Here is a 27797-nt window from a genome sequence, read left to right as displayed (position 1 = left end):
TCATTTTCTTTCTAAATAAAAGTTTACAATTACACTTTGTGCTCTGAGAATGAGAACTTCACAGTGAAATAAAACCAAGTATGTCTTCAGGATGCTGAAAGAGATTCTCTTTGCTTTATCACATCCTATATGAGAAGGCAGGAGATTTTCCATGCTTTATTTGAGATGAGAAATTATTTACCTTTTCAAAGAAGAGCTACAACTTGAAAATATTATTGACTACAGGAAACACAGTTGAGAGTTGCTGTGTTCCTTACTACGTGCAGCAAACCAGGGTCTGTGAGATTTTCTTGAAGGCTATTTCCTTTTTGAAGGGAGGCAGTGAGAAGCACAACTGTAGCTGAATGAGCTGGTTTGCAATACACATTGTGGGGGGGGAAAGGCATGTAAGCAGGATTTCACACACAGAAATAGCCTGGGAAATAGAAATCGCCGTGTTGATCCAAAATATTTCCCTCCCATGGTGGGTGTGACGGTGTGTTCGTTCCCCTGTATCTCTTTTTTTTTTGCTGTATCACCCAGACCCACTGAATTAGGCAGCTCTGCTGGAGGCAAACGCCCATTATCAAGCTCTCCCAGCCCCCTGCTCTGCAGCAATGCCTTCAGCCTCGGACACCAACATGAGGTTCAAGTTCTCCATCCTAGCGCTCCTTCTGGAAGTGATCACCATTGTTTTGTTTGGGATATTTGTGGAATATAAAATCGGTAGTGACTCTGACGCCTTATACCCACGTAAGTGTTGCTGTCTAAGAATTATTGAAGTTAGAATTTCTTTAAGCTAATCCTAGGCAAGATTTCTGAATAACTTAAGAGACCTGCTGATACAGACAGAAAATAAAGTCGTGCTTTGGGGCAAACAAATTTTTCTGAGGTGTGAAAGCAGCAGGCTTCAAAGATAAATTCAAGTTGAGCACATATAAAATTCTGTAAGTACCTAACTGCTGAGAATTTCACTGTTCTGGGAGAGAAGAGTCCTGAAAATAGTTCTAGTGTTTGCACAACAGGTCAAAACTTGGAGAACTATGTATTGCTTTGAAAGATTCTAGCATTTTCCAGAGATGGATGGGAGCGTTTCTTGCCAGAACTTCTATCCTGATAACTGTATTAAATAGTTAAAATTATTAGAACATTAATCATCCAGGTTTTGAAAGGTTGTCTTATGAGAACATGGAAACTGGGCAGCATGTGCATCATCATTACAAAATGTTTGCAGAATACAGACTCCATGAAGGGCCATAGTTTTTGTGAGAAGGTGGATAACCCCCTGCTCTCTTCCAAAGCAGTGGCTCCCTTAGGCAATGATAGTTTAGCCTTCAAATGTTTCTGTTGATTTGTTGCTCTGTAAATGCTTGATGAAATGAAGGAGAAAGCTTTTTGGCCTGAGAAGTAGTTGTTGACTTCTCTCACTCTCCTCTTCCTCATGCAAAGATAAGATTGTTGTGAATAAACAGAAAACAAAGTTTGCAGAGCTGCAGACTGTGTTTTCCCAGCAGTACTGAAGGTTTCTCATTCTTTTCCTTGGCTCTGATGTCTCAATGACTTGCAGCCCTGATTTCAGTCCTCTTAATGAGGATCACAGAAGTACAAATAGTACCCTTGTAATTTTGAATGCATCCCTCATTTTGTCTCATTCTAACTGTCCTTTCAGTGATTATTACAGGGGAATGTGATCTCAGGGTCTAGTCTTGTGTCATGTATTCTCACAGAGAGCATTGTCTGGCTGAAAGAACAGTGAATGCACAGCATTATTCAGCTCCAGATGCAAGTCAGCTGATGAACATCAGGAGCTAATCACTCACATTTGGGTTAACTCCACTGAAATGCAGCAGTATCCCTGAGATACAGGGACTTAGGCTATGCCAGAGCCCATTCCATTTCTGAGATACAGCTTGGCCACATCAATGATAATCACAGAGTCAGGGAATGGTTTGGGTTGGAAGGGATTTTAAAGATTATCTCATTCCAACCCCCCTTCCATGGGCAGGGACACCTTCCACTATCCCATGTGGCTCCAAGCCCCATCCCACCTGGCCTTGAAGACTTCCACCGATGGGGCAGCCACAGCTTCTCTGGGCAACCTCTGCCAGGATCTCACCACTCTCAGAATAGAGAATTTCCTCCTTTATTATCTGCCTGTTTAGAAAGTCATTCTCCCTCTTTTTCATAGCCCCTTTAAGTAGTGGAAGGTGCTCTAAGGTGCCCCCAGAGCTTTCTATTCTCCGGGCTGAACAACCCCAGCTCTCTTAGCTGAGGTCATATCAAACTATCCCAATTGTATTGAACTACCCAAGTTCCTAAATTAGGTGGCCTTAGCTAGACAGTATATTGGGAATGACTCTTGGTCCACTGTCACCCAGGAGTTGACACCTAGGCAAAAGCTATGCCAGAAACCACAGTAATAATTTGACAGCACAGATAATTGTACTATTTCCTTTTTTTTTAAAGTAGCTGTTGCCTAAAACACCTCTCCACCTACCCCTTCCCTGACTCTATCCCAAAAGAACATGACAACAACAGATACAACCACAGAACAAAATTGTTTGGGGCATCTTTGTATAATTTGGTAAGCCAGAAGGATGATGTTTAGGACACAGGACCTTTTGATTCAGTTTACTGATTTTTCACCCCTCAAGAACAGAGAAAATGACTCCTCCATTCTCGATATCACACCTCTGGCTCTGGTACTAAACTGATTGCATTTTCTTGGAGTCCCCTTTATACAAGGGAAAATGAAGGAAAGTGCATTGGATTCTTCTGCTTAATGCCAGCAATTTAATAGTTTTACAGTACTGTGGTGCATTTCTGAGTAAACCTGTTCTGCATGGAGGTTGCCTGTACCACACACATCACCATGGGCACTGTGTTCCCTGGGGAGCTCCTGGGGTAGGCTGCTTTAATTTGATATCTCCATTTTAAAAAGGCATCAGAGAGAGGGCAGAAACCTCACCAACATCACAAAGAAGAGGTCTTTAAATGTAACCTATCCAGTTAGGGACCACCTATAGTTATTTCTTCCATAATACCAGTGTCTAAGAGGTGTGGGAGGAATTTCCTGCTGTCTCCCATGGCTCCCTGCAAGGTCAGTGTATGACTGTGCTGCTCCTGTGTGCTGTCCCTCAGCTGCCCACACTGTTAACCTGGGAGCAACATTCTGGAGCGGGTTTGGCTCATACAAACCAGCTCCTTTACCTGCTCCTAGGTATGACTTCAAGCATAGCATGGATAAGGGACTGCTTTTAATAAGTAGTACAGGTGGGAAAAGTTGGGAGTGAAGAACAGGTAGCTGTACAGGTTCAACCTGTGAATCAACCTGTGCCATGTGCCTTTTGGCCAGGCTGCTCACTTTACCAGTAGAGACATAAACTAAGCAGACACCAGGGATGTCATGCTGGACTTGTCGATGTTGACCTGACAGAGCTCATGGCCAATAAAGAACTAGAATAAAAAGCAGGATTTCCTGATACCTGTATTTTCGCTTCTAAGACCCCTTCCTCTAAAATTTAGCTGTCTACAAAGTGCACACAAAAGCACAGTTTGCCTGAGGACCTGACAGAAAATTAATGCTGTGGTTGTATAGGTTTATTAGGATATACTTTGAGCCAGGACTTCCCCTGAGTCCACAAAATGATGTGTTCAAATGGCTTCCCATGCCATCCCCAAGGATGTTAACACATCTGTACCTCAGAGATTTAATTGTTCCTTCCAGGGGTAAATTTATATTCTCAGAACTGCAGTGCAGGGCCTGATTTTATATGTCTTAAACACCTCAGCACAAGAAATTCGAGCTGTTTCCATCGTTTTGAACAGAGGAAAAAATGAAAATAATAATGGAGGATCACCACAGCTTTTCACTCAGGGAAGGAACGCTGAGCTGAGATCATTCCCAACATATAGCTTTGCATTATACTATTTCTACTGGATGCAAGTACAGGCATGGTAAACTGGATGGACAACTTCAGGTGCCCTGTGCTGCTGGAATGGGAGAACAAGGGGGTGTGATGGTTCTTCAAGCACTCCAGCAGGATTTCTTTAGTACTGGTATCCTTTATGCATTGTCTGTGATTGATCCATGACTCAAGGCTTAGGAAAACCAGTGCACCCCTCTTCAGGGTTCTGTGGTATACTACTGTAGGCAAAACAGTTTTAGTATAAACTTAGATACCACAAGCATCTCTGTGTTAAGACTGACCACCTTGCATTGGAACTATTATGTTGGTCTTGGGCAGCCTTGGAGAATCCTGTGCAATGGTTTTGCTCAGGATCTGCTGGAGCATTTTTCCAATCTTTGTTTTCCTGCCTCACAGAATAGAACTACTATGCTTTCCTAAACACAACTAATTACTGAAACAGTTCAGTTCAAATCAGGCTGTTTTCTTCATCATTTAAAATCATTGCAGACCTACTCTTCTCTATAACAAAGCATGAAGGTAGTTAAAGCTCAAGGTATAGGCTAGGCTAGACTCAATAGAATTTGTCCTCAGCATCCATGAATTAACCTAGTTTTAACCAGGACTTCTAATTTACACTTATTTGTGTAAATAAGTCCAGACAGCTTTAAAATATCTAGTCTGAGGAGGAGGCAAAAGGATTGGGGATATTTGTGAACCACCTGCATTTCTATAGAATTATAGAATGGCCTGGCTTTGAAAGGACCTTAAAGATCATCTAATTCCAAGCCAACTAACAATGCCATTTCTTAGATGCAACACAAAGGCTGTTACTACACACCTGTAAGTGTTTCAGTGCTAGGTCAGGGCTGGAATATGACACTGCAAATACAGAAGTTTATCAGGAATCTCCAGTAACTTATACTTCTGGGCCCTCTTTTGGCTGAATCTGGTAACACATATAGCAAAACTAAGGATTGCTTAAAGTAATTGGAATTGTAACTTCAAGCCAAATATTATACTAACCAGCTCAATGTCTCAAGTTTTTCATGCATATTGGTACGTAAGAGCAATGAAATAGAAATTAAAAGAAAAGATTTCTCTACACTAGAGGTTCTTACTAACAATAAATCAGAGAAAAAACTGTTATTATAGCACTCAAACCTGTTTGGTTTAGAGTTGATTAAATCACATAAAACTTAAGAGTAAGGAAATATTTTAAAATATAAAATATTCATGTTGTGGTCATAGACTCAGTTGGTATTAAAAGCCTAAAAATAAAGAAAATTAAACATAATAACTTTAAAAAGTAGAAGAAGAACTAGCCATATTTTAACAAAATTCATATTTAGAAAAAAGCCCAAACATTTGAAGAAAGACTAAGTGTGTGTTGACTAATGATATTAATTTTTTAATTTAAACTTTACCTTAAAATGACTTTTTCTTTTATCCATGTAAATAAATCAATGTCTTGTACAGTAGTTTTTAGGGATGCCAAGCATAATGTTCTTTCTATAATGATATTAGGAGGAATATTATCAATAATTAGGTTTTACATTTCCCAGACACTCAGTCTTCAGCTAGTAGACTGGTCACGAAGTGGGGAAGAATGTGTCATATCCATGAGAGAACTTTGGAATTCTTTTCTATTAAATCCTCCTTTATCCCTAGCTTTCTGCACTTCCCAGTCACTTTTCATTGTCACTACACAGACATGTTTTCCCTTCAGATTTTCAGGATGTCCACGTGATGATATTTGTTGGATTTGGTTTCCTGATGACCTTCCTGAAGAAATATGGATTCAGCAGTGTTGGCATCAACATGCTCATTGCTGCATTCGGTCTCCAGTGGGGAACCCTGATGCAAGGATTTTGGCACATGCATGGAGGGAAAATCCAAACTGATGTCAGAAGGTATATGTGAATTTACAAAAATTGATATTTCTATCCCTTAGGATATCAGGAGAAGCCATAAACTACACTATCTTTGGGATCAGACTTTAGGTTCACCTAAATTTCATTAAGCCTTACTGTCCACCTCTCCAAATCCATCTCTTCACCTCTAAGGGGGCCACACCTGGGCCAAAGGAGCCAAAGGGTGGAATGAAATTTGAGGTGCTACATTATGTGTGGGCCATAAGTCCTGCAGAGAGATTGCTTTGAGTCTCTGGACTTGTAGAAGCTGGAAGATTTCAGCAGTAGCACAGCATATTCTGCATCCAGCAGGCATGGAGGGATCTGTCTTTCCATGACTCACAGGGTCACAGAAGAAAGTCTGGAACAGCATCTCTATCCACTCACAAGGTTTTCTTCTACTTCCTGAGGAGTGACTTTCATGAGCATCACACTGCAGTAGGGTCTGAACACCGATCACAGAATAAGAGACCTCATGAGCAATGTCTCCAGCAACTTTTAATCCCTCTCCCATTCATCTATCCTGCTTCTACCGAGATCTCAGAGTGTTTTTCACATCTGAAGTTCTATTTTCTGAGGCAACTTGTAGACAATTTTGAAAGTAACAGCATCCAAACATTACTGTGGGACAAGCAGGAATATGCTAAGTAGCTCCTTAATGCTCACAGGCAGGCATTTGTAGACGGATCCATAATTTAGTGCCTCTTTGTGCTCCAAGTTCTTGACAAATTTGTAGTTTTATTTACCTTTACCATTCCCCAAAACATGTTAATGCTGAACCTACCTGACAGGTCATGCAAACGTGATGCACAGTGACAGAAAGTCATGCAAGACTTTCAGAATGATATAAACCATCAGACTGAAGCCGAGACCTCCCTGTCATCTTTGAAATCCAAGTGGCAGTCAGGGCTGGTAACTGAGGTGCTGGAACGTGTCCAGAGAAGGGCAACAGAGCTGGGCAAGGGTCTGGAGCACAAGTCTGATGAGGAGCAGCTGAAGGAGCTGGGGGGGCTCAGCCTGGAGAAAAGAAATCTTGGGGGGACCTTCTCGTTCTCTACAACTTCCTGAAAGGAGGTTGTAGCCAGGTGAGGTTTGGCCTCTTCTCCCAGGTAACAAGCAACAGAGCAAGAGGGAATGGCCTCAAGTTGTGCCAGGGGAGGTTTAGATTCGTTACTGTGAAAAATCTCTTCAAAGAAAGGGTTATCAAGCAATGAAAGAGGCTGTGCAGGGAACTGGTGGAGTCAAATCCCTGGAAGCTTTTAAAAAAACATGCAGATGTGGTGCTTAGGGATGTGGTTTAGTGGTGGACTTGGCAGTGCTGTGTTAACAGTTGGACTTAATGGTCTGAGGGGTTCTTTTCCAACCTAAATGATTCTATGCTATCCCTGCACATCTGCAGTGTACATCTCATCTGTTTTTTCATTATAATTTCAACCAGTTAAGCACATTTATGATATAAGCAGGAGGAAACCATCCCACACTTATTCCTCAGCAGTTGGTAAGATCCCTACAAAATCCATCTGGAAAAATTTCATTTAATTTTTACCCCCAAAGATGATCTTGATAATTTTATACTTGAAAAGTTAAAGCTCTATCATATTAATATGCCATGTTGGATATTACAGCCTTTAAACTGCTTTTCTCTTTTTCATGGTTTTTTGCTTTACCTTGTTTTGTTTTTATCTATTTTCTTACTATCAGCATGATAAATGCAGACTTCAGTACAGCAACTGCTTTGATTTCATTTGGAGCAGTTCTGGGGAAAACAACTCCCATTCAGATGCTGATCATGACAATTCTGGAGATCACCATCTTTGCATGCAATGAACATCTAGTTGCCGAAGTACTTCAGGTACAACTATCTAGCAATAATTGTTTTCTCTTTATAACAAATGCTTTCACTTTGCAATACTTCCTGTTTGCATATTCTAGGTTTTAGTTTCTACCATAGAAATTAAACCATTAAAGTCATCCAGACTTCTCTTTCATCAAATCTTCATCTTTATGTTGTATAAAATCTGAAGTCTTATTTTGGGTCCCTATTACAGGCCACAGATGTTGGAGCTTCAATGACTATCCATGCTTTTGGAGCTTATTTTGGTTTGGCTGTAACCGTAGTGCTGTATCGTCCTGGTCTGAAAAACAAACATGAAAATGATGAATCCACCTATCACTCGGACATGTTTGCCATGATTGGTAAGTGAACTAAGAGTGAGTGCTGAGCAGTTAGTTGTTTATTCCTCTTCTATCTCTATTTTTAACTGTTTACCTATTATTGCACTACATTCATTTTCCTAAATATACTCCTAGAGGTAAATTCTTTATAGTCTGATGCATGGACCATATTTTCAGTGATACACATATATTTATACAGCTTTTCCATGGTTAAAAGAAAGGAAAGATCAAAGTAAAGATGCGTTTTCACTGTGTATTCATGGTGACTTCCTTTTTGTTAAATCTTCTGCTTTTAAGACGTATTTCCATAGAAAATCATCATAATTAAAAGGATTGAGTTGTGCCTGTCATGGTAATGACTGTGTACCATATACCTGTGTGTCCGTGAGATCTATTCACAGACCAATTAAACAGCTAGAACTATTAGTTATATCTATAGGTGATAAAACATTTGCATATGAACTGTCTTGCTAATGCCTCTTATTCTGATTGGGGTTTCACATTGCTCTGGCAGTAAGTGGTTGGTGACAAGGGGTCACAGCATGTTAGCAAGATTTGACAGAGATCACGTGTCAAAATCCCAGCTGCCAGTGTCAAAAGCTGTGTATTCTATTATTTCTTCCAGTATTTTGGCTAGTCCATGTTTCTTATTAATCAACTCTCTCATTTCTTGTAGCTACCTGTGTTGTGTTGGGTCTTTCACATTAAAATACTCTTTGTGACTGAATAGCCTTTGCTTTGTTTTGTCTTGTATTTCACCCAGGTACCCTGTTCCTTTGGCTGTTTTGGCCCAGTTTTAACTCTGCCATTGCAAGTAGGGGAAACATGACAACAGCAATTATCAACACTTACTATTCCTTGGCTGCAAGTACCATTGTAACATTTGCCCTCTCCAGCTTGGTGGACAAAAGAGGCAAATTCAGTATGGTAAGAATCACATCATAACCTCTGTTAAATCGAGTCAACCCTCTACAATAAGAGTGTCATGTGAAAGGTGGGAGTTCAGATATTTGCTCATAAATCCCCCAGGAAAGTTGAGACCCTGGTGTCCAACAGTCTGTCAGTGTTTCATAAGGAGACCCTTCACCACCAGATCTATCGAGCGTACCTCGACCTCCCTTGTTAGGGGCAACTCAACAGAGCCTGGACCCCTCAGCGGGTCCTGCCAAGGTGTTATCCACCACCAGCAACTGCAAGGACTCACTTTAGCAATTTACAGAATAATATTTTTTATTAATACAAATTCTGACAGATTAATAAGGTTTGAAAGTTGTCGGCCATAGCGTCTACTGCAAAAATATATTTTAAAGCAATCTACTGATACAAATATTAAGCAAGTACAAGCTCTGATACGAAGCAATCTAATTAATATACTATGGGGTAAGCACAAGCAAAAGCTCTAGTCCTAAAAGCAGCATTTAACGTGTATAGAGCATATTTCTCATCCCAGGCATCCCTCTCAGGGAGGGGGGGAGAGAATGGACTCAGCCCATCAACTGATCCCAGCAGTTTCAGTGCAGGTCTTCTTCCACTTTCCTCTTATCCCCAACTTACTTTTATACTATTTTCTTTATGTTTGCGTGGAGTTTAGTCTTTCTTCAAATGTTTGGGGTTTTTTTCCGAATATGAATTTTGTAAAAATATGGCTAGTTCTTCTTCTACTTTTTAAAGTTATTGTGTTTAATTTTCTTTTTTTTTTTTAGGCTTTTAATACTGAGTCTATGACCACAACACAGATATTTTATATTTTAAAATATTTCCTTACTCTTAAGTTTTATGTGATTTAATCAGCTCTAAACCAAACAGGTTTGAGTGCTGTAATAGCTTTTTCTCTGATTTTATTGTTAGTAAGAACCTCTAGTACAGAGAAATTATTTCTTTTCATTTCTCACAGAAAGGGTTGGAAAGCACTGGAGCAGACTGTCCAGGTGGTGATGCAGGGTTGATGGTTGGGCTTGATAACATTAAAGGTCTTTTCCAACCTTAATGATTCTATGAATCTATGATGATTTTCTCTTGTCCACAGGACCTGCTGGATCATAGTGACATTAGTCCAGTGTTCAGGTGGACTTCTGGGTCTTATTCCAAAGACAGCCCTATTTGAGTTATCTTATTACAAGAGCCAAAATAGGTCTCCCAAGGCAAGGACCTATTCCCTGACAATCTCACAGTGCACTTGCACAACAGGGAAAACCAAACTAACTTGAGGCTGCCAGGCTGACAACCTTTCATCTCCTGGCCCTAAAATCCAGCCCTATATTTTCACCCACTCCTTTCCCCCAGATGCAGTTTTGTCTGAGCTGCTGCAGTTTTGTCTGAGCTCAGCATGATCAGGATCGGGATTTGCTGCTGTTGTAGGAGGCAGCTCTCACTCGCTCAGCCTGGATTCTCAAGAGATCATATGAGTTTTGGTGACTTTGCAAAAGCTGGACTTCATTAAAGTGGCTTAGAGCAACTTTGAACAGACAGCAAGAATATGTAACAGGGAACTTTGCTTTAAGTCCCTGTTCCTTCTTCATTGGAAAAATCTCACCTGAAGAAAAGGAAAAGTTCTGTGTGCAAGAGAGCCTTCAGAGGTACTCAGCCCTAAAAGGAAGCTCTGTTCCTCATGTATCACCTCCCCCTCTGTGTCCCCTTTGCAGGTTCTCATTCAAAATGCCACCCTGGCAGGAGGAGTAGCAGTGGGTACCTGTGCTGACCTACACATTTACCCTTTTGGTGCCATGTGCATTGGGATCCTTGCTGGAATTGTCTCTGTCCTTGGGTTCCGCTTCCTGTCTGTAAGTAGTGGGGACCCACCTCTGCTCTCATTTACTTATTGCCCTTTGGATTTCCTGGAGCTCCATGCATTTGCTAGAAAGGGAGGATAGAAACTGGCTGATGCAGCAAACTCTAGACAATGGTGACTTTTAATAATTTGATTATTTTAATAATAATGATTTGATTTTTGTACTTCTGCACTACTTTCTTTTGCACATCATTCTAGAAATCATGGAATTCTATAAACTCACTATAAACTTCCGATTTCCCCTCATTTCAGCCTCTGTTGGAATCCAAGCTGAACATTCAAGACACTTGTGGAGTTCATAATTTGCATGGTTTGCCTGGAATTCTGGGAGGTATCGCTGGCATCATAGTAACTGCGGTAACACACCAGACAATGTGAGTTACAGAGAGATGAGAGAAAGGTTTTTTTTAATTTTTGAACATCTATCTTAATTTTCTACCTTCTTTGGATCTAATTATGATTTTTTTTTCAGAAATACACCTTTGATTTAATGACAGGTATCATATTCTGGTTTGAATGGGATTCTTCTTAATCTCCTGCCTTTAACACACTGTTTAAATGCCAAGTTTGTTCCAGATTAAAAATGCAAATAAAAACAAATAAATTAAAATCATCATTAAAAAACTCAGTGCACAGAACCATTCAAACATAGAAAAATATTTATTATGATTCTACAATTGCACTGCTGGTAACTGTAATATTTCAAAACAAATTGGCAAAATGGGCCTTTTCCACTATCTTATAAGACTCCAAGAAGACAAAACACTGATCTTTTTGACAACAGGGAGCATTCTCTAAAAGCTTACAGGGTACTAATAATCTTTTCAAAGAACTTGTTTTCATTTGAAGTCTAAACCAAGTCAAATTAAAGTCATGATTTGTCTTGTACACAACAATGGCAGGATTTGTTGGACCTAATGTTCTTGGAAATCTTTTCCAACTTTGATGATTCTAGGATATTTTCCTATGAGCCACCTAGTCCAGCAGGCAGCAAGTACAATGTTGTAAGACCAACCATCAGCCTCAAAGTGTACCAGTTTTTCAATAGTCAATGGTTTGTTTTCTACCCCTTTCAGGCATGGTGTCCAGCTAACCCCTGCCAAGCAGGTCGCTGCCCTGGGAAGTACACTTGGAATTGCACTGGTGGGAGGAGCATTGACAGGTCAGTCTGATGCATGTAGCAAGTGAACTATGTGTGAACTTAGAGACTTTTCCATGGAGAACATCAGTGTATCAACAATTTCATGTGAATAACACAAAATAGAAGTAATGCACGATGACACACTGGCAGAAACTTAAACGTAGAAATGCAGTTTTTCCAATATTTTTTTCTTCAAATAAAGTCCAGATTGGACATAAGAAGAATTTCTCCACTAAAAGGGTTGTCAGACATTGGAAGGGGCTGCCCAGGTGGTGGCCTCCCCATCCCTGGAGGTGTTCAAGAAACGACTGGACGTGGCACTCAGTGCTCTGGTCTGATTGGCAAGGTGATGTTTGGTCAGGGTTGGACTTGATGATCTTGGAGGTCTTTTCCAACCTTCATGTCTCTATGATTCCATGATTCTAGATATCCTACTGAATACATGCTTCAAAGATACTGAGTTTTATATATATGTATATATATATATACATAGGAATAGTAAGATGTTGTTCTGGATGGAATTCTTCTCCAGATTTAAAATTCTGAACACTAACTAGTTTGAGACTAATACATATTCAATGAGGTGTCACATGTTTCCATGTGTTATTGAATACTTCCAAACAAAAAAAACCCAGGAAATTTCGGTCTGAAGTCTGGGAAAGGTTTGAGCAATTAAAAACAAGCTCTTATTCATGTTTATATGAAGAAATCTGCATCACCCCTCAGAATAAGTGGCCTGATGTTCCAAAATGGTTGGATATTTCAGTAGATAAGGAAATGAGTCAGAAATCTTAGCTGACTCCCCAGGGCACATCTTAGGGACATTTATTTGGTGATTTTCTCATTTTTTTTAACCTCTGATGCTGTTTTTCCTGCAGGTGCTATTCTAAAGCTGCCCTTCTTGGGAGAAGTCTCTGACCAGAACTGCTTTGATGACTCTGTTTTTTGGGAGGTAAGATACAACCTCCTTTATTTTTGTGATATTGGAAAATGTACATCACACTGCAGCCCTGCTCTCCTGAGTTGGTGGTTTGCACACTTGAGTCAACTTTCAAAAATGATGCTCTGCCTCGGGCTGTGGATTTATCAAGGTCATCTTCAGGACCTTTTCTGGACTTCTTAGCTAGTCATGGCCTTTTGAACAAAAAGTAGAAATACAGTCAACAGATTGATATGTCAGTGGAGCTCTTTATCTCTCTTTTAAGTGCTCACTGTATCAAGTATCCTCTTCCTTATTAGAGACTGATGACATACTCCTAATTTAGACAACCTGAATTTTATCCTTTATACCAGGACAAACCCAAAAAGGCAAGGCAAGAATTAATACATGACATACATTCATTGTAAATAAAATGTACTGAAGCAAAAAGGAGTTCTTGTTAAGTGTTTTAATGAATTAAATTCCAATATGGACCAGCCACACAATTTGGCTTTTGATGAGAGAAGGTTTGCAGTCTAAGGGAAAGTTTTGAGCCAAAAGATCAGCTGCAGCAATGACAATCAGAAAAACAAAAACAAAACCACAAAAAAAACCCCAAACAAAACCACAAACAAGCAAAAACCAACCAACCAACCAGCCAAAAAAAAAAACCCTAAAATATTTTAATGACAACTCTGCAAGATATGTGCTGGTTGACCTTGGGAAAGTCAAAGACCTAAAATGTGTTGTCACATGTAAATGTTAAAAAATGTCAGGAAAAGTTTTACAATGGCTGAAGAATTTACAGCCTGAGTTGACCCGTGATAATAACAGCCCCTGCTCTACTGAAGGTCCTGTAGTATCACTAACACTGATCAAAAATACTCAATTCCAAATGAGCTTTATCAGATAATGGGAAGGAACATTGATATCTGGCATAAAACATCATCTATATTTCTTTAGAGAAGTCTCCTTGTTTCTTTATAGCTCCTTGAAAATCCCAGATATATATTCTGTACTCTCATGGCTGACATCAGCGTTAGGGAATTCTTCTATGAACAAAACCCTAAATTCACCCCTCAGAATCCAGAACTGGTGGTTCATGTCAGGCCGTGCCAATGCTGATAAGCAGACACATAACATACACAAATAGAATTACATTCTCAGCACATTTTAGTCTTCTTTCATGACAAAAGTAAGTCTATATTTCATTAACTGAACTCTTCTGTTTTTTATGGCAGGTTCCAGAAGAGGAGAAAGGACATGAAATTCACTCCAGCAACCGTGATGAGAACAGCAGATTTGAAGCTGCCATGTAGAAAAATAATTAGTCTGTAATGTTTGTGCTAATTAAGCTCTTTTACATTTCTAATGCTAAGAAACAACATCCAAGTATTTTCCTTACCACCAGGGGGTTTTAAGAAGTAGCTGTAAATAACTATATTTTTGTAATATAAAACAAGCTTGATTTTAGAGTGTGTAGTCATTATGCCAAGCCCAGACGAATTAATTAGGTCTCTCTAATATATTTGTTCATCGTCAAAATTATCTATATTTTATCTTTGGTTGCCACTGAGTCAATATAGCTATTGTAACAAATTTTGGGTTTCAAGATTCCTCCAGGATAATATATTTAACTGCAAGCTTTCTGTGTTACAACCACATCCTTCAGCTGTGTAGAGGTAATCAAGAAGAAATTAATTGATAGTTTTTATTCAGATTCTAACAAGCTTTTCACCAGAGCATCCCATATTAACTTTTTAGGAAAGTTTGTTGTCCTATTTTTGGATGGGGGTGGGAGGGGAATGGGCTGTGTTTTGAAGATTGATTACGACAGGAAACAAAATATTGAAGTCATTCTTATGGCAAAGCACAGAATACAGCGATTGATGAGCTACTCTAAGTGGCAATATGAGTATCAAGATTCATTGTTAATATGTTTATTGAAAGGGAGATGAAAGTGAAATTGTGAAAAATTTCATTACAGTCACAGATTTCTTTAGACTGTTTCAGGGACACAATAAGGGAATTGAGTAGGAGCTGTGAGAATCAGGTAGTTGCATAATATGTCTTATTACATTCAGCAGAAATAAGTGGGTTGTGGCACTGGTAATGTTAATAAATATGAACTGAACTAATGCTAGCTCCAAAAAAGCATGAGTTGTTAGGAACTGATTGGAAAGAAACCATGTCCAACCTACAGAAGACTCAGAGAGGACTTCCATGTGGTGAGTCACTGAAGTCACTGTCTCCTAAAACAAGAGAAAGCAGAAAGAAGAAAATTGAAGCTAAATTAATGTAAATTAACTCCACCTGAGAAGTGATGACAGTGGCTGCTCAGCTAAGAGAGAGAAAAATTGAGGAAGGAACTCTACAAGATGAGAGTAGCCGGGAGCAGAGTCACACCCCACATCTGTGCCCATGTGTCTGGAGTAATCCAGGGAGAAGCAATGGATGGGAAATCTAGCAGAAGGAACACTTCAGTGCATTATTTGGACATGGAAAGCTACCACTGATGTCTCAGAAGAACAAGCTAAAGTGGGTGAACTTTAAAGACTTTATTTATATTAGCATCTTATTTCAAGTCTGACTCATCAGACTAAAGAGAAAAACTCCTCTCATATAAAATAGCACATATGTTTTCAGTTCTGCTGATGTATTTTTCCTTCAAAAACTTTAGAAAGATACTAGTCAGGGTTGTCTCATGTTATATCTGTTGTATACTGCTATATATGCCACATTTCTACCTATAGATGAAAACACATTTGTTGTAATACACTTCAGATATGCTCTTTTGCAGATGTACAGCAATTGACTCTGTTCTACCTTGTTGGCTATAAAATATGCTTTATCCTTTCAAAGTTTTCACACAATCATATTTGTAAAAATGGAGAAGGTATTTAAAAATGTAAATATTGCATATGTAGATATTTTAGAAGGGATTTTGTATAATTTGCAAAGTACTGAAGTACTTCAAAAATATGTAGACAGCCTTTAAAAATCTTATATTCAATACAGGAATGTCACCCCTCAAAATCTCGTTTGGGGATTCAGAGGGTCTTTCTTTCACCTTACAGAGGTGAGGTAATTTCACTGATTCTGAGTGTTGACCACCCAGGAATGCCTGAGTGAAGAGGTACCACTCACTGTCAGTAAATCTTTCAGAATTATAGAATCATTAAGGTTGGAAAGGACCTCCAAGATCATCAAGTCCAACCTGGAATGGAATATCACCTTTCCCACTAAACCATATTGTGAAGTGCCGTGTCTACTTGTTTTTAGAACCCTTCCAGGGATGGTGAGTCCACCACTTCCCTGGGGAGCCTGTTCCAGTGTTTAACCCCTCTTTCAGTGAAGAATTTTTTCCTAATATTCAGGCTGAGCCTTCCGTGGCGAATGATGCCCTCAACAGTTATCTTTAGCTTTTAAAACAAAAAGGGGAAAAATTAACTATGCAGTTTGGTTCTCCAGTTCTCCTTATAATCTCTCCATAGTAATCCAGACCCTCATCCTTCAAGAACTCATTATTGTCCTCTGCCTTTTTTTCTCAGAAGTTTCCTGTCCCAGAGAAATCAGTCATTCAAGTTCTCTCAAAAAACCAGAGGAGGGAGATAGATCGTTTTGTTTAATCAGAGCTTCAAATGTTACTTTCTTTCCCATGTCAGTGTGCCCTTGAAGTGTATGATTTGTTCTTCTGAAGGGTCATTTCCCTAATTGTTCACCTCCATACTTCAGCTGCCAGTGGCATTTGGTTCTCTGTGTTAGGATATTTTCTTTGGTTGGTTATTTCCCAGTTAATCAAAACTTTAAACACCCTGAGTCAGTAGAGTTTCTTTAATAATTAGTTACAACTTCTGTGTAATATGTTAATGGACATAAAATATTTTACCAAGAACTTTGCTCTTCCATGAGGGAGCCTCACACTGGCAGGAAAGGAAAGTAAGGAGGAAAACAAGAGATGGGGTGGAGGACAAGCTTAGAGGTTGGGACTGAAAAGTAAAGCAAACTGCTCTAAATTCAAGGTTTATGATCATCAGTGTTTCTTTTCTTTCTTATAAAAGACTGACAATTTTTTATTCCTTCCAATAACCATTAAACATTCTGTCTTACCTTTGTTCTCACCTTGACATGTTAGTTTTTACGTTAAAAAAGCTTAAATAAGGTTTATTTTTTTAAGCAAATAAAAACTTTAATTATATCTTATTTAAACTAACCAAAGGTCAAGCTTATTGTCAAAACACCAGTGGATGATCATAATTTGAAGATTGGTTTACAGTTCTTCAGCTCTGTCAGAGTAGTATCTTTGTATTTCATTATTGAAAGGTAAATTTATTTTAAAGCCATTGGCTGAATATTTGCTTATAAAATTTCTTTTCATATTTGTATTCAAATCCATTGCTGATTAAATGCATGAATTTAATGATCAGATGGCCAACTGTATTTGTTTGACATTTCTTGAGGATGTACAGTCTTCTTTCTCTCTCAGTGGGATTAACCTGTTAAAAAAGTATGCATTGTGAGAGTCTTGCCAAAAGAGAGCTCTTCCTCTTCTTCACAAGCCTTCCTGCAGAAGTTCACCTTTCAGTCACCCCTCAGCTCCTTGTTGTTAATTAAATTCCGGATATATGTGGAAAGACTGACATTCTCTGTGCCTTTTTACCCCATCTGGGAAGGTGGAGTAGAATCAGGCCAAGTGGCACTCAGCTGGACACATGCCCTGGACTTTTTCCAGGATGCATTCCAGGCAGGTGAAATGTCTTGGTCTGTTTTTCAGAGACCCTGGGACAGTAGCAGACTCAAGGTAAGGCAGTACAAGAGCAGGCTTGTTGGAGCTCCTTTTCCAGGCTCCCAGCCATGTGCCAGGGCACTTTTCCTCTAGGTCTCTGCACCTGCATCCCCAGGGGCTGACTCCTCTCCTCTGCCTCTGGTCATATCTCTGCAGGGATCCTGATGCTTTTAGGAGATAAGAGCCTGGGCACCTCCCTTCACACAGCCTTCACCTTCTTGCCTCAAGGCCATGTACAATTTAGGGCTCTAGACTTCTACTAGAAACTCTTCCAAACACTGTTCTTCAGGCTGTGGCTCAGCTTCTCTGGCCAGTCTCAGTGAAAGACCTGGATGGTTTCTTCTCCACTGCTGCTTCTTCTAACAACTCCCTCTCTGATGCTCAACTCTCTTAAAGTCTAAGACATGAGTCAGACTGTACCTCAGCCCAACAGAGGACATCTTTTCTCAATGAGGTGTCCAATTTTGGGATCCCCAATACGAAAGAGGTATGGACAGACTGAAGAGAGTCCAGCAAAGGGCCACAAAGATGCTGAAGGAACTGCAGCATCTCTTATACAAGGAAACACAGAGAGATTGATTGTTTAGCTTAGAGAAGACTCAGGGGGATCTTATCAGTTTGTATAAACACCTGGAGGAAGGTTCAAATAAGTCAGAGCCAGACTCTTCTCAATGCGTGCCCAGTGACAGGACCAGAGGCCATGGGCACACACTGAAACAGGGGAGGTTCCTCTGAACCTCAGGAAATACTTTTTTGCTGTGAGAATGACCGAGCACTCCAGGTTGCCCAGAAGGTTGTGGAGTCTCTCTCCTTAGAATCCTAGAATTGTTTAGGACCTTGGAGATATTCAAAATCTGTCTGGACGTAGTCTAGGACAACTGGTTCTTGATGGCCCTGCTTGAGGAATGGGCTTGGACCAGACAAATTCCAAAGTCCCCTCCAATCTCAATCATTCCATGATTCTGTGATTTGAAATTCTCAGTGCATTCAATGGAATCAAAGTTATGCCAATTCCTAGGTATTTTAAAAAAATAAGTCTGTGCACTACTCCCTTGGGCAGTGGCATTTTGATTTCAGTTCTCAGGGTATCAAGGCTGTATCTGTACTAATGACAAAAACTTAATTAATCAGTAACCAGGACAGTGTACAGAGTTTATGACTTTTATACCAAAAACCAGGTCAAGGACCATGTTCTTGGACTTTCATACTCCAACACTGAGCTACACTCTCACCCAGTCACACACTTGGCTAGCAAATATTTACCCACCTCTGTACCCTGCTGAGGTATAGCACAGAGGGAGAGAACTAAACCAGTCACAAATTGCAAGAAAAGTATCTGGGAAAGAGGTTTACGGACTAACACAGAAGTCTCCAAAGGGAAATTTTTGCAGGAGGACAGAGATCCAGAGTCCACATTTTCTCTTTTCTCTTCTGTGGCAAACACTTTGTTGAACAGAGATGGACTGGAGCAGCAGCACTTCCATCGGTTTAGTGTTCATCCTGGCTTTTCTATACATTTTGAAAATAGCGGGTTTCTGGGACAACAACCAGAGAAAGAATTTTCCTCCAGGACCAAGAGCATTACCTATAATTGGAAACCTTCATTTATTTGATTTGAAGAGACCCTACAGGACTTATGCACAGGTAATAATTTTCTTTTCTATTGGTCCCATAACTACACATATCACTGAGCCCTCAGTCCAAGATGTCAGAGAGTTTCTCCTACTGTCCCTGACATGTTGTCTCCATGGATGATCCTTTAGCAAGGGACAGGAGATGGTTATTTGAGTAGAAAACTTTGAATGCAGAAAGATTTGTTCTTTACTGTAATATTTACTCCATGCAGCTTCATGCATCCAGGTTTCAGCCTTAAACAACTCTCAAATTAACAACAAGGGGCCACCTTATTTTTGTGATAATTTTGAGGAAAAGGAGTGATTTTGATATGTGGTCTAACTCCCTCTGCTTTCCACTGATTGATGTGTCTGGACCTTACTGGAGCTTCTTGCCTCCACTGATTCAGAAAACTTTCTAATCTCTCTTTCCTCCTTCCTTCCCCAAAAGCTGAAGATAACTATATACACTTAATATTCAGGGCCAACAGTTGCCAGAATAATAAACTTTTTGTTTTTCTTCTAGTACTTTCTCCACCCAGTTTATTGCAGGGCTTTCCTGACTTTGAGTCGGAAGACTTCAATGAACCTGCTCCTTTCTTAGAGTTTTTTCCACTTAGACATTGCAATTACACATCCTCCTTGCTGATGATTTCAAAAGGGATATTCGCACCTACAAATCTGGATGTTGCATCCACAAATCAAAAGATTGCTGAGATGCACAATCTAGAATATCACTGTAGCTATCCAGTACAGCCTAATCATGTTGACAAAAGCAAATTCCATGTGTTTTCAGGCCAACAGAACCAACATGTCTCTGCTGTAATCCAGTGATTCCACGCTAATGCAGGAGGTTGTTTCTCTGACGAGTATAATTCAGATATGTGTCACTGCTCCTCTTATTTCATATATAGTTGGCTCTACTTGCTTACCAGTTGCTGAACATTTTCCACATTGTTGCTAAATAGCTGTTTTCTATTTCTCTCTGCAAACACAGAAGAAAATAAGGACAGTCAGGAAAACCCCCTCCAATTGTCAGGAGAATTAGGAACAATGAGTTATATAAAAATAAATCTACCTGTACCAGCTAAAAAGGTGTCTCCAAAACAGATTTGTGGAAGATATAGTCATGTATAAAAACTGTGAATTTACCTAATGCTAAATCCTGGCCCAGAAAACCAAAGGGTTTTTTTTAGGGGGGGGAGGGGGGGGGTTATACAATAATGGTAGCAAAGGTTTGAACAGGTTTAGCCCGTGAACAAAAGAAACACAGTAGCATAGAAATAAGTATGAAAACATGAGTAAAAAATAAATTTAGAGGGGTTTCTGAGGGAAAACAGAGCTGTCAGCATAATCCTTTGCTGATCTAGGGTTGACACTTCTGCTTACTTTAGCACAGTGGGGCTCCACTCCCAACTGTGCCATTTAGTCATTAACCATCACAATGTCTGGCACATTCACATTATTGAAATCAATTCTCTTTCCCTGGACTTGGGAAAATATTTAACATGGTAGAAATTCAGAAGCAGGACAGGGAAATAAGCAGCACTGAAAGGATGAATTTCTTATAAGCTGTAAAGTCTGTAAATCCCTGTTCTCTTCTCCTGACAGCTGTCAAAGGAATATGGCCCAGTCTTCAGTGTTCAGATGGGGCACAGGAAAGTAGTTGTGATTTCTGGGTATGAGACAGTGAAGGAAGCTCTTGTAAACCAGGCAGATGCATTTGCAGAGAGACCTAAAATCCCAGTCTTTGAAGATTTGACCAAAGGAAATGGTAAGTTGTTTTGATTTTTCCTTTGTCAGCTTGACTTGTTCAACTTTTTTTCCTTCCTGTAGACAAAGCAGGGAGCTGGGATATCACTTTGGATCAGAGGCCACACAAGGCATTGGAAATAGGGAGCAATCTCATTGACTTTAGTGGATTTATTCAAAGTTGAAACTACTGACAGTGACAACAAACCAGCCACAACTCTAAAAATAACCACAGCAACAGACAGTGGATATTGTGACAATTTCAGAATCTAGAACAGGGCATCCAGGCCACAGAAGCATTTCTAGCTCTCATGACATGGCTCTGGACTTGTGGTTTTTCTGAATATGGTAATAGAACGGAACACAAACAGAATTGGGGATCTATTTTAAAAGGGAACATACTGTATACTGGGTTTCAAAATGGGAATTTCATACCGAAGCTTCATTCTAATTTAGCATGAGAGTTTCATATTTACATCTCCAAAAATTACACCCTTGGGCAAAGTCAGGAATAATTCTGTGCACATTTTAACAGCTGTATTTTTTGAACATATTGTGCACTTAAGCTTTCTTTTCACTTTATTTTTTTCTTTGGAGAAAAAATATAGCTGAAGTCATTAGTTATATTGGTGTAAAAATTTCAGTGGAAAGAAAAACCTGACTGTGGAGGTTTTAAGATACTACCTGAATTTTAAAGACATTTGTGTCTAGTCAGTTTTGTCCAGAAATTATCATACACATGAGATCTCAGTTCAATTCCACTTCCAAACTATGATGATCAGTGGTTTGAACTTGAATTTCCAATGCCATCTTTCTTTCAGTGACAAGTGTCTCTTAGGATATATACTCTTCTTAAGATTTGATTAGCTACATCTTAAATAGTTATCTTTTTTTTAATGCAACAAAACTATTGTTGAGGACTGACAATACTTAAGACAAAGCTGTTTTGACTCAGCCAGAAGTAAGTTAGGTTTTAAAAGTGACTACTACTAAACAGCTCCATTCCGTGTCTAGAAAAATCAGTTATTTCTAATCTTCTGCCACCTTGAAATGTTCTCTTCGTGTCAGGGGTTGTTTTTGCCCATGGTGAAAACTGGAAGGTGATGCGAAGATTTACTCTCACAACCTTACGAGACTTTGGGATGGGGAAAAGGGCCATTGAGGATCGAATTGTGGAGGAATACGGGTACCTGGGAGACACCATTGCCTCACAACAAGGTGGGTGGGTGATTCATTCTTCAAACCTGCAGAAACATGGAATCATGGAATGGTTTGGGTTGAAAGAGACCTTAAGGATCATCTCATTTACCTTCCTGCCATGGGCAGGGACACCTCCCACTATCCCAGGCTGCTCCAACCCAGCCTTGAACACTTCCAGGGGTGGGGCAGCCACAGCTTCTCTGGGAAATCTCTTTCAGTGCCACCTCTAAGGTTTTGCTCAAGGACCCAGAGGCCTTCTGAACCTTCTCAAGTTCAGACCTTTTTAAGAAATAGGCTGAATGAATTTGATGGATTTGGCTCCTCTGGCATTTCTGTGTCATTGCATGGTATTCTGGCATTGAATGATGATCAATAACGGCAATCAATCATAGGAAATAAATAGCAATAATTAGTATTAAATTTACGTTTACAAATTACATCTCTTGCCACAACATAACACATTCTTTTGTTCATTGTACAGGAAAGCCCTTTGACGCCAGTAAAATAATTAATGCAGCAGTTGCCAACATAATTGTGTCAATATTACTTGGAAAACGATTTGACTACAAAGACTCCAGATTTGTGAGACTTCTAAATCTGACCAATGAAAGTGTGAGGCTTGCTGGGAAACCTTTGGTCACGGTAATGATAAACATACTAATGTTGCTTTTCCACTGGATTCCATGGGAAAGTAGCAATACTGGTAGTGAGTGTCTTCTGTTAAACAGGCAAATCTAAGACTTTGGGAGATAATAGGTTTACAGAGCAATTTCTTGTGCAAAACAAAGCTTGGGAGACAGTCTGGAAATCTTGAAGCCAACAATCAAACTCCCAGTCTCTCAAAAACAAACTTAAACTATAGTTTGAAGAGTGCTAAGGAGTAATAAATATTCTCTGATACTTGCATGCAATGCTGCCTCACACCAGATTAATTTCTGTTCCTTTAGGCTTTGAAAAATAAAACAGAGTTAGTGGTAAAGCCAGTTAAAACAGGAAAAAAAGGTGCTAGACAATATTTCCATCTCCATGGTGGTAACTTGCAGCTGTTTGAGTCTGACATCAACACTACTCCTGCAAATTAATAATTTGGGGCTGAGAATTTTCCTCGTATTCGGTGGTCCCTGATGCATTATCTACCATGAATTAGTTTTTCATATTCTAAAGAACAAAATATTAATGTTAAGTTTTTGTATCTGCAAAATGGACACAATATCACTAATTTGTTTCTGCAGTGTTTTCAGACCTCTAGATGGTAAATTCTAACAACTTCCACTCTTGCAGGTGTACAACATCTTCCCATACCTTGGATTCTTGCTAAGGGCTAACAAGTCTCTTCTCCAAAACAGAGATGAATTCCATGATTATGTAAAAGTTACTTTTGTAGAACATCTCAAAAACCTGGACAAAAATGACCAAAGAAGCCTTATTGATGCTTTTCTGGTTAAGCAGCAGGAGGTAACTGAAATTTTTCTCATTCATTCCAACTTTTATGGTTCTATGAAGACACAACTTCCTTCCAGTCCTTATAATTACAGCTAAATTTCTTTAGGAAATCTATCTTCGACAAAACACATACAACAAAGTGATAGAGTTGAACAGATACTTCACTCTGTTGCAGTTCCAAGCCCTTTTATTCAGTAAACATTTCTTCTTATTTATTTCCTTCAGACTGTATCCATATATTTACAGAGGCTGCATCTCTTTTTTAATCTGCTTTCTCTGTTGTCCCAGACTTTCTGGCTCTTTCAAGAACATAACTCACCACAGAATAAAATCACTACCTGGGCTTTACTGGGACTCTTATTTGGGGTCTCTAATATATCTGGGTTACCTTCTCCATAGAGAAAGCAGCTCCCTTTGCAGCTGGCCCCAGTAAATACAGAGATCATGCAGAATATAAAACCTAGGTCAGCATTATTCTCCAGGTACAAGCCCAAAGCTCTTCTTTGCCTTTCATACTCATTTTAAAATACAGTATTTACTTCTTAGTAAATGTTTTTCTACATAAATTGCATTCTCACATGGAAAGCTTTAAGTTTTCACCCTTTTATCTCAACCACTTTTTTCAGGAGAAATCCACTACCAATGGTTACTTCCATAATGGCAACTTGTTAAGCTTGATGAGCAATTTGTTTACTGCTGGTGTTGAGACAATTTCCACTACACTATACTGGGGCTTTCTGCTGATGCTAAAATACCCTGAAATTCAGAGTAAGTGGTTTTATGACAGATACTGTTACACTCAGGGCATTAGGAACCAAATGTGAAGCTGGAGGGTCAACACATCTGTTAATACACAGTTACAAAAAGCCAAGATTTCCCATCAATTATAGTCTAGGTAATGCTGTGCCCTGTGGTCCAGGCCCAGTGAGGGGCACACTGGCCAACCTACCACAGATTAGAAACAGAGTTCATATAGACCAGGCCCTTTGCTCAGGAAAATCTCATTAATTAATAAGACATGAGCTGTCCTGTGTAGGGTAATGAAATTGTTCCAGGTTTCCCTCAGAAATGGGCTGTTGATAAACCAAAGGCCTGTGCAGATGTTAAATGGACTGTACTGAGGCATCAGATACCTGAGAAGATGCAGGGAATTGCCCTTTGTCTGACATCTCCATTCCATTTGATGGTATAGGGTTGTTTGGAGTCAAAATGGATTTCTGAGACTCCAGTTGGGCAGAGTAAGAACTTTAGACAGAAGAGAGGGCACAAAAAAAAGTCTTTAGGTTTCTTGTTCATAAAGAAACAATCAAATACTCAAATCAAATTCTGTTCACCTTCCATTATTTCCAAACGGAAAAAAAAAAGACTTTTGGAGAATTTATGATTTTCATTTCTTTTTCTACTTTACATCAATAAAGCACAGGATGTCTCAGGGATGAATGAGACCTTGTTTCTTTCTCATATTTGATTCTTTCCTCAGGAAAGGTCCAAGAAGAGATAGATCAAGTGATAGGGTCAAACCCCCCACGGATCGAGCACCGAACTCAGATGCCATATACAGATGCTGTCGTCCATGAAATCCAGAGGTTTGCCAATATCCTGCCATTGGATCTGCCCCATGAGACTGCTGCAGATGTCACCCTCAAAGGCTATTTCATTCCCAAGGTGAGATGCCTACAGGAGTGTTTTTTAACATTTCTTCTTCCTGAATTTGTCCAGGGATTAATTCCACTGTCCTGTTTTGCAGGGAACCTACATCATCCCCTTGCTGACCTCAGTCCTGCGCGACGAGTCGCAGTGGGAGAAACCAGACATGTTCTACCCTGAGCACTTCCTCGATGCCAATGGGAAATTTGTGAAGAAAGATGCTTTCATGCCCTTTTCAGCAGGTGCTTCCTCTTTTCCATTTACTGTCATTGCAAGTAACTACTTTTTGCAAGGGCTACTTGCACTTTTTGCTGCTGAAGCCTGGCCTCCATATGATCTTTTTAATGGGGCCATTTCACACCCCATGTTTCACAGATTTCTGAGGGGACACCTCTGATAAGAGCAAGTACTCCCAAATGGCTGCTAATTCCTCCAGCCTCTGGATGTTATTGGTGTCTCAGTTAGCACTGAAAAAATATAAATGAGTCTTTGTGGTGCTTTTTTAAATATGAGGAAAGTTTTCAGCAAATTCCAGGATGGTTTAGGTAACATATATCCGCATTATAATCTGTATATGTTTCTCTATGTTTTGGGTTTGAGTCTTACCACACCCAGTTGCACTGTCTATGACCACAAAAAGCACACAGCAAAGGTGGTTTCTATATCTTTCCTGTTTCATTTTTCCATGTCCCCTTTAAAAAAGTCATTAATAACGTCAGCTGGGTCAAGATTTCATATACTGTGACAACAGGGAGGAGCTGTCATATAAAAACCCAAATTCTGTGTAAAATCAAAGAACAGAAAGGGGTTGCATTTTGAGGTTTTTTGAGGCTTTCCCAGAGTGTGACATACATCTGAGTTTAAAAGGCAGTTTAAAAGCTGCTGCAGTTCAACAGGACTGAGAAAAATTTATATTTACAGCACTTTTGAATATCCATAGAATATGCCTCCCACCTCCCCTCTCAGTCCCACTCTGGCCAGCATTTGTGAGTTTCCAAGGAATTTTCTGACAAATTTTAATATAAAAAATTGCCTATATATAGACTAACAGAGCCAAAGTCTAGACTCAACCAGTTGGTCTGGAATTCAAAAATTGGGCCAAGTAGACAAAAAAATCTGAAAATGAAGAAAAAAATTCAGATTTTATTGAAAACTAGAATTAAGGAATTCAGATTGCATTTCCATACATTTCTCCCCAAAATGCAAGCATTTAGACAAAGGAAAACTAAAAAAACACACCACCAGTTGGCTTTGTTATCATACCTCTGAAGATCACTTCTTTACTCAACAGACTTTTAAAAGCTGCTAAGTTCTTCATTCATAGCTGGGATAGGACATTTCAGGTGTTCTGGACTCCCAATGACCTTTCTCCAAATAAGAGATACTTAAGGTTTTTCTTTTCTTCTAACTATTGAAGAAGCAGCTCCCACTGAGTCTTATTTTATTCCAGGGAGGAGGATCTGTGCTGGGGAGACTTTGGCCAAAATGGAGCTCTTCCTCTTCTTCACCAGCCTCCTGCAGAGGTTCAACTTCCTGCCTCCACCTGGAGTTTCCACCTCAGACCTGGACCTCAGCCCTGCTATTTCATTTAATATCATCCCCAAACCCTATGAAATGTGTGCTGTGACACGTTCCTAGAGCTCTAAGCAGCATTTATTTGTTTCAAAAATGTTCAAATTACTTTTCCATGACATCTGCCTTCCTAATCCTTTGACCAAAATAATTCACAACTAAATGAAGGTTTTCAGTACTTCTAAACCAAAGTGGTGTTCTTTTATTTTTTATTTATTGGGGAAGGGCAGAAATGGACCAGAAATATGAACTAATGTATGGCTCATGTTAGATCACCTCATCTGGGCTAAATAATACAGACCCTCAGCTTTCTTATTCTTATTTCAGTTTTCACTGTTTGTTGAAAGTATATCCCAAAAAACACTCCCAAGTGCAGGTTTCTCCAAAGAGACATATGGACCATGAAGCTGTGCCTGGCTTTTACTACTGCACTTAAAGATAAGCACTGCAGAGCCTCTGTGGTGAATGTGGGATGTTCAGAGCTTCAGGTTTTTAGAACAGAAGGGCTTGTTCAGTCAGATGGGTTTGAAGCTGGGTTGGGTATCCTGTTCCCCAATGCCTCATTGCAGTTTCTTCCCTTGGCTCTTCTCCCTACTCCTTCCACTGCCACGTGCAAAGAAATCAGAGTTCTGTACCTGTTATAGCAAATCACTTCTCAGGAAAAACCTTAAGCCAAGTTGACCTGAGTCCAGAGGGTCTTTAAGACTTTTCCTGAATCTCCTGTAAATGGATAAGCTCAGGAGAATAAAGTGTACACCTGCAGAAAATGGCTGGTGATTTTGTAATGAACCCTCTAAGGGGTTGTTAAACATTGCATAAACATTGTGAGCAAATTCTAGCTGACAGAGGGCTCCCACCTCCTGGCAACTGTAAAAGGAAGTTAAAACTGACTGAGAGCCAAAGCAGCCTTGGGCTGATTCTGCTTCAAGCCTGTGCAACTGCTCTGCCCCTGAGGGCAGCG

General features: G+C 39.7%; 2 protein-coding genes across 2 annotated transcripts; both read left to right on the top strand.

Moving 5' to 3' along the window:
• Positions 1 to 418: 418 nt before the first annotated feature.
• Positions 419 to 18682, top strand: RHAG (Rh associated glycoprotein). Its single transcript, XM_051811670.1, has 10 exons — positions 419 to 732; positions 5617 to 5800; positions 7502 to 7652; positions 7849 to 7996; positions 8739 to 8902; positions 10618 to 10755; positions 11016 to 11137; positions 11840 to 11925; positions 12783 to 12856; positions 14065 to 18682. The coding sequence occupies exons 1-10, from the start codon at positions 597 to 599 to the stop codon at positions 14140 to 14142; spliced, it is 1281 nt and encodes a 426-aa protein (XP_051667630.1). The 5' UTR covers positions 419 to 596; the 3' UTR covers positions 14143 to 18682.
• Positions 18683 to 18867: 185 nt separating this feature from the next.
• Positions 18868 to 27027, top strand: LOC127481844 (cytochrome P450 2K6-like). Its single transcript, XM_051811588.1, has 9 exons — positions 18868 to 19253; positions 20834 to 20996; positions 22043 to 22192; positions 22656 to 22816; positions 23456 to 23629; positions 24244 to 24385; positions 25098 to 25282; positions 25365 to 25506; positions 26715 to 27027. The coding sequence occupies exons 1-9, from the start codon at positions 19068 to 19070 to the stop codon at positions 26900 to 26902; spliced, it is 1491 nt and encodes a 496-aa protein (XP_051667548.1). The 5' UTR covers positions 18868 to 19067; the 3' UTR covers positions 26903 to 27027.
• The last annotated feature ends 770 nt before the right edge of the window (positions 27028 to 27797 follow it).

Source organism: Manacus candei, unplaced genomic scaffold (assembly GCF_025592945.1).
Source record: "Manacus candei isolate 608988 ecotype Guabito, Panama unplaced genomic scaffold, ASM2559294v1 h1tg000007l, whole genome shotgun sequence".
In the NCBI taxonomy this organism is placed as follows: Eukaryota; Metazoa; Chordata; class Aves; order Passeriformes; family Pipridae; genus Manacus; species Manacus candei.
This window is presented reverse-complemented; position numbering and strand designations above follow the sequence as displayed.